The sequence below is a fragment of the Bison bison genome, unplaced genomic scaffold, assembly GCF_000754665.1.
Source record: "Bison bison bison isolate TAMUID 2011002044 unplaced genomic scaffold, Bison_UMD1.0 scf7180017864346, whole genome shotgun sequence".
Taxonomy (NCBI): Eukaryota; Metazoa; Chordata; class Mammalia; order Artiodactyla; family Bovidae; genus Bison; species Bison bison.
The window spans coordinates 970,339-980,179 of NW_011494918.1; the positions used below are offsets into that span (position 1 = coordinate 970,339).

The following is a 9,841-nucleotide window of genomic DNA, read 5'->3' on the forward strand; positions in this document are numbered from 1 at the left end:
CAAACAAATCCACGTAAAAGTAGACCCTTGCAGTTCACAGCGGTGTTGTCAGGGTATACTGTATTGGCTATTGAATACCCAAGTCTGAAATTCAAGAAAAATATGACAAATGTTAACAATGCACATAACGCAGTAAAAGTTGCATGGATGTTTAATTCATGACTGAAGTGGTGGGTGTAGATGAAAGTTTCCAAGGAGGGGTACAGAGGTTGAGAAGAGAAGGAGGGTCAAGGGCAGACGCCTAGAGAATACATTCTAGGGGAGAACAGAGAATGAGACCCTCATGGGAAAATATCTAAAAGGAACAGACAATTAAGAGAACTAAGAGGGCAGTGTTACTGAGACACAGGGGAAAAAGTATTGGACAGGTGGAATGTAAGGAAGATAAAGATTAAAATGGTCCAGGGAATTTTGATAACTAGTAAAATGATTTTAGAAACTTCAGTGAACCAGTATGAATAGAAATAACAACACCATTATGGGCAGGGAAAGAAATAGAGGTACATATAAATTAGGTTTTCTAGAAATTTGGTTGTGGGGGAAGAAAAAGAATAAGAGCTAAAGGTGGAGACAGGTCTTGGTGAGTTAAACATTTTTTAAACATAAAATGAGAGACATGGTCATGTTTACACCTATTGCCCAGCCCCATAAATAGACCTTTCCATGGGCTGAATTTTTTTTTTTTTAAAAAAGCAAGAAAGGGACAGGGCAATAGCTCAATTTTGTGCCCCAACTATTCCTCCATTGGACATCTAGCCCTTTCCACTCTTCCTAGGGCTTTTCCTCTTACTGAAAGCCTACTCTGTACTTACTGTAGTATTTTATATTTCTGTCAAAGAGAAAAATAACTGGAACTCTGCTGCTGCTGCTGCTGCTAAGTCGCTTCAGTCGTGTCCGACTCTGTGCGACCCCATAGACGGCAGCCCGCCAGGCTCTGCCGTCCCTGGGATCTCCAGGCAAGAACACTGGAGTGGGTTGCCATTTCCTTCTCCAATGCATGAAAGTGAAAAGTGAAAGTGAAGTCGCTTAGTCGTGTCCAACTCTTAGCGGCCCCATGGGCTGCAGCCCACCAGGCTCCCCTGTCCATGGGATTTTCCAGGCAAGAGTACTGGAGTGGACTGCCATTGCCTTCTCCGAAGTGGAACTCTAAATACCATTAATTAATATGTATTGTCTACCACGGCACTGTTCTAAGCAGTTTGCACATTTTATTTTCCTCATAAAAATGTCATAGCATAAGACCACCACTCTCATACTTCGTCTTTCAAAGAATTACATTAGGAAGTATGGTATAGTAAAAACACTCCAGACCTCAGTATTACACAAAGCACAATTCAAATTTTGGTTCAATTATTTACTCTTTCAGGACCTTCACCCATCAAGTAGTTATAAAAATGCCTACCTAGAGCTGCCTGAGTGAAGATCAAATGAGATCCCACAATGCTTAGTGCAAAGCCAGGGCTCAGTAATACTATACCTCTGTATGTTGACAAACAAAGCGACAAAAGCCATGAAAATAACAGGGGGAAGAAATTTCAAATGCAATTGTTTATTTCAACCACTACTTACAACAAGGAGCAGAGACATGAATACCTGCACAATTTAAGTTCATGGAAGTCTACAATAAATGTATTATCTTACAAAATAATAATCTATGAGAGTATATAAAAAATGACCGAGCCAACACTATTTAGTACTTTTGATACTTTCATTAACTTCAACTTAACTATTCCCTTTCAGAATATAAAATTAAAAGTTGACAAGCTTTTTATAAAAAGATGTGTAATTCTGTTAATCAGGTTGGGTTCTGAACATTTTCTTCTTCAGTTCAGCTGTTTTCGCATCTATTTTAGCATGGCAGTCCTCTGTTGCCTTTTCAATGCCTTCGTGGTATTTCTCCAAAGCAGCTTTCAAGCTGAGAAATATTTCCTAAGTAGAAAATGAAATACAACAAGGATTATTCCATGCAATGACCAAAACTAAAAGTGAATTAAAGAATTCCAACAGTCTCATTCGTATTTATTCATAATATTTTAAAGCCTACATTATCTTATGCACGTGCACATACAGACACACATGTGCCTACTCTTATTAAGCCACACGGATGCACCAAAAAGTCAGCTACTCAGAAAGAGCAAAGCAGAGACACTAACAATGGCTTGAATTCTAAGACATTAAGGACATATTTTTAATAACCAAAGAAAAGTTTTTACTTTGGAGCTTTTCATGTTTACCAGGCAAATACCTAGATTTCTGTAAACAGCTATAACCTCTGTATTTGACTCTGATCATCATTTAAATTACATGTAAACAGGTTTAATAAGTAATCTACAGGACTGAAAAATACACCAGTATTTTTGTTTTAATAAACTGATCGGGCAGTCCTACTATAAGCAATAATGAATTTTCATATAAACCTATATGGATGTTAAGAATTAAGAAAAAACTACAAAACAATTTTTATAGACTGAATAAAATAATAAAACAATTAGTCTGCATGCATTATCTTTTATCTCATGCTTATCAAATGCAATTTTGATCCATTTATTATTGATTTTTCTTACACAAAACAATTCTCAAATTTTGATACAAGAAAAAGTAGTATTCTGAAAGATTATAAAAGGTGTTCCACAACTGAAATAAAACAGCAGGCCTTTTCCAATGGAAGAAAAAAGCAATAAATGGGTAAAATGGTTATAAATATTCTCAATTTTAACTGCTGTTCCCATTAAACTTTTCTTAAACCCATAGTATAGCTAGTACTTATCTTAGTTTAAATTCTAGTGTAGATACTCTCTGATTTTGAGCAAATTATATAGGTCATAATTAAATATAGTAAGAATTCAAAATGTTTCAAAAAAGAACAACACTATTTCCAGAGACTGCTACCTATGCAAGAACTATTGCTGGGAATCTGGGAACTATTGCTCTAGATTAAGTGAATATAAATAGATGGTGAAGGCTAAACACTTTCCTAAAATCTAAACATGGATCATTATTAAATCATAATACAAAAACAGAAAAGTGTATTTAGATTCCCAACATCTAATCAGACATAAAATTACTACAACTATGATGGAATATAAATCATTAGGGAAATAAATAAAAAAATTTTGACACCTTTATTTCTTAAAGCTTATTGGAAAAATAAGGTGAATTAGTTGCTAGCTTATATAAACACCATTTTTAAAAATTGGCACAATCAGCAGCTACAGATCAATTTAATTTCATGGTTCTATATAGGAATATGCACTTATTCATAGTAAAAGAAAGCTGAATAAATTTGGTAGAAAGACATTACTCAGGAGAAACTATTAAAATGAAGTGTAGCTAAATAAAGATATATAATCTGTAAATATATGAACCAACCTTTTAGACACACTCAGAGGAACAATTTTCTCCTGAGGGCAACTGTATTCTCAAGGAGGAACCAAATCTGGCAGGTAGAGCCACATGAACGAATGAATGAAATATTAAAGCCCAGTTCTACCGCACGTCCACAGAAGCAAACGAACATCTGAAGTTCCAAGCCAATCCTCACAGGATGTTAAAGCAATAGATCAGAGCCCTCACCAAAGCTACGTATTTCAGTTTCCAATTAACTCTGTACCCAAGTGGAATTTTATATTAACTTGCATAATAAGTAAGTCTTACTGTGATGGCTTGGCTGAAGTTAAATACTTTTAAACTCAAACTCTAGTTCTACAGTGTCTAACATGACAACCACTAGGAACATGTGATTATTTAAATTTACATTTAAACAGTTGCATGCTCCTCAGCTGCACTAGCCACCCTTCAAACACACTGTAGCTCTGCTAAGTCACTTCAGTCATGTCCTACTCTGTGCAACCCCATAGATGGAAGCCCACCAGGCTCCCCTGCCCCTGGGATTCTCCAGGCAAGAACACTGGAGTGGGTTGCCATTTCCTTCTCCAATGCATGAAAGTGAACAGTGAAAGTGAAGTCGCTCAGTCGTGTCTGACCCTCAGCGACTCCATGGACTGCAGCCTAACAGGCTCCTCCATCCATGGGACTTTCCAGGCAAGAGTACTGGAGTGGGGTGCCATTGCCTTCTCTGCACTGTAGCTACAAGTACCTAATGGCTACCATACTCAGTAGTACAGAACATTCCCAGCAGTAACTTCTATTGGACAGCATTGGTCTAGGTAATTATCTCACTTTCCAAATCAGAGATATCAGGGTTATATAATATCTATGGAGTTTTACAGCCAGTATAGCCATTTATCCACCAAGCATGTATTAACTCAACAACCACCATGTTATTGAGTGCCTCTGACAACAGCACTGTAAGTGGTATAACAGTACAGTGGGACGTGCAGTTATGCTTTTCTACCCTATGAAACATACAATCCAGACTAGTTTGGATACTCAGCCCTTGAAATATAGCTAGTATAAACCAGGAACTAAATTTTATTTCATTTAAATTAATTTAAATGTAAGTGTAAACAGCCACATGTTGCTAGTAGCTATGGACAGCACAGATCAGAATAGACTAATAATGCTATAGTATGTGAGGAGAGAAATCAACGATATCTGAAAGAAGCCACAGGAAGTTATACGGAGAATACATTTTTCATTACACCTTAAACAATGAAAACGATTAGCTTAGATACAAAACTTTAATAATCCTAGAAGGTAGGGATCATGGCTTCTTTGTTCACACTTATTGTCTGAATCAAATATAAAGGCTACTACCTAGTAGATCCCTTTCATGGATCATAGCTTTGTCACAGCAAAGAAGCTTAAGTAACTCAAAGACGTTATGAGCCATGCTGTGCAGGACCAACCAAGATGGATGGGTCATAGTGAAGAGTTCTGACAAAACGTAGTTCGATGGAGAAGGAAATAGCAGTCCACTCTAGTATTCTTGCCTGGAGAACACCATGCACAATATGAAAAGGTAAAAAGATACTATGCCAGAAGATGAGTGACCCAGGTCACAAGGCACCCAACATGCTACCGAGCAGGAGCGGAGAACAATTACTCATAGCACCAGAAAGAATTAGGCAGCTGGGCCAAAGCAGAAACAATGCTCCCTTATTGATGTGTCTGGTAGTGAAAGTAAAGTCCAAGGCTGTATACTGTCATCCTGCTTATTTAACTTATATACAGATAACATCAGGTTAAATACTGAGCTGGATGAATCATAAGCTGGAATAAAGACTGCCAGAGGAGAGGGTGAGATGAATGGAAAGAGTAACATGGAAACTTACATTACCATATGTAATGAGTATGTAATTACCACATGTAAAAGAGGTAGCTAAGGGGAATTTGCTGTATGGCTCAGGAAACTCAAACAGGGGCTCTGTACCAACCTAGAGGGGTGGGATGGGGAGGGAGATGGGAGGGAGCTTCAAAAGGGAGGGAATATATGTATGCCTATGGCTGATTCATGTTGAGGTTTGACAGAAAACTGCAAACTTCTGTAAAGCAATTATTCTTCAAAAAAAAAAAATATTGTCAGGAGAAATATCAACAACCTCAGACATGCAGATGATACCACTCTATAAAGAACAATACTGCACAGGAACCTGGAATGTCAGGTTCATGAATCAAAGTAAATTGGATGTGGTCAAGTAGGAGATGGCAAGAGTGAACATCAACATCTTAGGAATCAGTGAACTAAAAATGGACAGGAATAGGCAAATTTAATTCAGATGACCATTATATCTACTACTTAGGCAAGAATTCCTTAGCAAAATGGAGTAGTAGCCTTCTTAGTTAACAAAAGAGTCTGAAATGGAGTACTTGGGTACAATCTCAAAAATGACAGAACAATCCTGGTTTGTTCCCAAGGCAAAACATTCAATATCACAGTAACCCAAGTCTATGCCCCAACCACTAATGCAGAAAAAGCTAAAGTTGACTGGTTCTATAAGACCTACAACAATTTCTAGAACTAAAAAAGACATCCCTTTTCAATATAGGGGATTAGATTAGAAGTAGGAAGTCAAGAGATATCCAGAATAACAGGCAAGTTTGGCCTTGAGTACAAAATGAAGCAGGGCAAAGGCTAACAGGGTTTTACCTTTGGTAAAACCAAAAGAAGGCACTGCTCATAGCAAATACCCTCTTCCAACAACACAAGAGATGACGCTACACATAGACATCACCAGATGGTCAATACCAAAATCAGACTGATTATGTTATTTGCAGCCAAAGATGGAGAAGCTCTATACAGTCAGTAAAAACCCAAACAAAAAAACCCGGAGCTGGCTATGGCTCATTATTGCAAAATTCAGGCTTAAATTGGAGAAAAGTAGGTAAAACCACTAGGCCATTCAGGTATGACCTAAATCAAATCCCTTATGATACAGCAGAGGTGATGAAAAGATTCAAGGGATTAAGTCTGATAGACAGAGTGTCTGAAGAACTATGGACAGAAGTTCATAACAGTGTACAGGAGGCAGTGACCAAAGCCAACCCAAAGAAAAAGAAATGCAAGAAGGAAAAGTGGTTGTCTGATGAAGCTCTAAAAATAGTTGAGGAAAGAAGAGAGGAGAAAGGCAAGGGAGAAAGGGAAAAATATACCCAACTGAATACAGAGTTCCAGAGAATAGCAAGAAGAGATAAAAAGACCTTCTTAAAGAAGCAGTGCAAAGAAATATAGGAAAATGATAGAATGGGAAAGACTAGGGAGCTCTTCAGGAACATTTCATGGAAGGATGAGCACAATAAAGGACAGAAATGGTAGGACCCAACAGAAGCAGAAAAAATTAAGAACAGTTGGCAAGAATACACAGAAAACAGAAGGATAATACAAGAAAGATCATAATGACCCAGGTAACCACAATGGTGCGGTCACTCACCTAGAGCTGGACATCCTAGAGTGTGAAGTCAAGTGGGCCTTAGGAAGCATTCCTACGAACAAAGCTAGTGGAGATGACAAAATTCCAGCTGAGCAATTTAAAAATCCTAAAAATGACACTGTTAAAATTCTGTACTCAGTATGTCAGCAAATTTGGAAAACTTGGCAATGGTCACAAAACTGGAAAAAGTCAGTTTTCATTACAATTCCAAAGAAGGGCAATGCTGAAGAATGTTCAAACTATTGTACAATTGCGCTTATTTCACATGCCGGCAAGGTTATGCTCAAAATCCTTCAAGTGAACTTCCAGATGTACAAACTTGGTTTAGAAAAGGCAGAGCATCAGAGATCAAATTGTGACATCTGTTGGATCAGGGAGAAAGTAACAGAGTTTTTCAGAAAAAATACCTACTTCGGCTTCATTTGACTTTGTGGATCACAACAAACTGTTGATAATTCTTAGAAATGGGAATACCACATCTCCTTACCTGCCTCCTGAGAAACCTTTCTGCAGGTCAAGAAGCAATAGTTAAAACCAGACACGAAACAACTGACTGGTTCAAAATTACTCAAGTTAAGGTTGTATACTGTCATCTTGCTTACTTAACTTATATGCAGATAACATCATGAAAAATGCTGAACTGAATGAAACACAAGCTGGAATAAAGACTGCTGGGAGAATATCAACAATCTCAGACATGCAGATGATATCACTCTAATGGCAGAAAGTGAAGAGGAACTAAAGAGCCTCTTGACAAGGGAGGAGAATAAAAAGGCTGACTTGAAAATCAACATCAAAAAAACTAAGATCATGGCATCCGGTCCCATCACTTTATGGCAAATAGAAAGGGAAAAGGTGGAAGCAGCAACAAATTTTATTTTCTTGGGCTTCAAAATCACTGCAAATGGTGAATGCAGTCATGAAATTAAGACTTGCTCCTTGGAAGAAAGCTATGACAAACTAGAGAGCATATTAAAATGCAGAGATGTCACTTGACTGACAAAGATCTGCCTAGTCAAAGCTATGGTTTTTCCCATAGTCATGTATGGATGTGAGAGGTGGAGTATAAGGAAGGCTAAGTGCTGAAGAACTGATGCATTCAAATTGTGGTGATGGAGAAGACTCTTGAGAGTCCACTGGACTGCAAGGAGATTAAACCAGTCAATTGTAAAGAAAATCAACCCTGAAAATTCATTGGAACGACTGAAGCTGCAGCTCCAACACTTTGGCCACGTGATGCAAAGAGCTGACTCACTGGAAAGGACCCTGATCCTGGGAAAGAGTCAAGGCAAAAGAAGAAGCCAGCAGCAGAAGATAAGATGGTTAGATAGCATCTCCATCTCAGTGGACGTGAATTTGAGGAAACTCTAGGAGATATGGGGCTTCCCTGGTCGCTCAGATGGTAAAGAATCCACCTGCAATGCAGGAGACCCAGGTTTGATCCCTGGGTCAGGAAAATCCCCTGGAGAAGGGAATGACTACCTACTCCAGTACTCTTGTCTAGAGAATTTCATGGACAGAGGAGCCTGGTGAGCTATAGTCCATAGGGCCGCAAAGAGTCAGACACGATTCAGTGACTGAACAAGAACAATCTTGTAGGTATATAGACCGTTTGCTGAATGGTTGACTAAATGTAGGAATAACTAAATGTTTTCCTACCAAATGTAGGAAAACAGGGAATTTGGGTTTTAAACAAGAAACTGTAGCAATAAGAGTCATATTTTAACAAGAAAAATTTGGCCATACTTAGGATTCAGGACAGATTTGATGCAGGAGAATCTTAAGGAATAAATTTAGCAAGTTTTTGCTGCAATTCATGAATGTTAGAAAATTATGTGATAGAAATATGATTAGAAAACAGTTGTTATGAATAGTTATCAATGAGTTTTTACAAGTCATGACATTAACTTGGTGACTGTTTGGATATCAGGATTATCTTAAGAAAATCCAAAACTGCAACTCTTTGTGATATTTTGAAAATGATGATGCCACTGAAGAATATGAGGAAGCTAAATGAAAAAGAGAGGGAAAGGGAAGGGGAAGGAGACAGAGGCAGAGGGGGAAGGAGAACGTGAGGGTGAGGAAGAAGAAAGACACTGAAAAATGTTAAATTTCATAAATGTTATTTTGTAATGATAAGCTTATCCACTGAAAATATCCATCAGGCAACTAAAATAAGGAGTAGAGTTGAGGTGGCCAGAATAGGAAAAATAGATTTTTAAAAGCTTTATAAATAAAGATGACAATTGAAGTTAGAAGTGATGAAATGTCTATGGAAAGGAATATTTAATGAAAAAGAAGGATCATTAGGATCCAACAAAATTACGAAAAAAAAAATTTGGCAATTTTAACACATCCTTCTTTCCTCTTCATGAAAGATGATTCTAAAGTAAGCTAAAGGGTTTTTTTTGACAAAATGTGTCTCAATGTCATCACAGGACTTAGAGACTCTCCCAAGCTATTTTGGAACAAATGGATATGACAATGTCATCTGGGTAAATGTAAAGTTAGAACAACTTACCAAGTTGAACAACTAACTGCATCGAAAGTTTTGCTGCTACTAAAAATCCAACTTGATATTATGCTTCATTTAACAAAAGTATAGTGCTCTGGGGTTGGTGACACCATTACCTGGAAGACGACGTTCAGTACTGAACTCTACATATTAAGCAGAATAAAAGAGCAGGAAACAGACTAGAGGACAGCAAACAGAATGGAAATTAAACTATATAAAGAATGGCTGGGAAACGAGCACTAAGTAACCAGATGAGAAGGCTGAAAGAACCCACGATCTTTATCCTCAAATATCTTAAGCACAATTTCATTAAGTAGAAGAGGGTACAGATTTGTTCCAGAGAGATGATCTTGGTCCACTAGAGTACAGAAATATCAATAACCTCAGATATGCAGATGACACCACCCTTATGGCAGAAAGTGAAGAGGAACTCAAAAGCCTCTTGATGAGAGTGAAAGTGGAGAGTGAAAAAGTTGGCTTAAAGCTCAACATTCAG

At 37.7% G+C, this 9,841-nt stretch overlaps 1 protein-coding gene across 6 annotated transcripts in view; it reads right to left on the reverse strand.

Annotated features, from left to right (window-relative positions):
* Positions 1-1,529: 1,529 nt before the first annotated feature.
* NUF2 (NUF2, NDC80 kinetochore complex component) overlaps positions 1,530-9,841 on the reverse strand; it is a 43,469-nt gene continuing 35,157 nt past the window's right edge. For all 6 annotated transcript variants that reach the window (XM_010854653.1, XM_010854655.1, XM_010854657.1 and 3 more), the window contains exon 14: positions 1,530-1,929. In XM_010854653.1, coding sequence (XP_010852955.1) covers positions 1,792-1,929 — 138 coding nt within the window. In that variant the 3' untranslated portion in view covers positions 1,530-1,791. The remainder of the gene's footprint in view (positions 1,930-9,841) is intronic.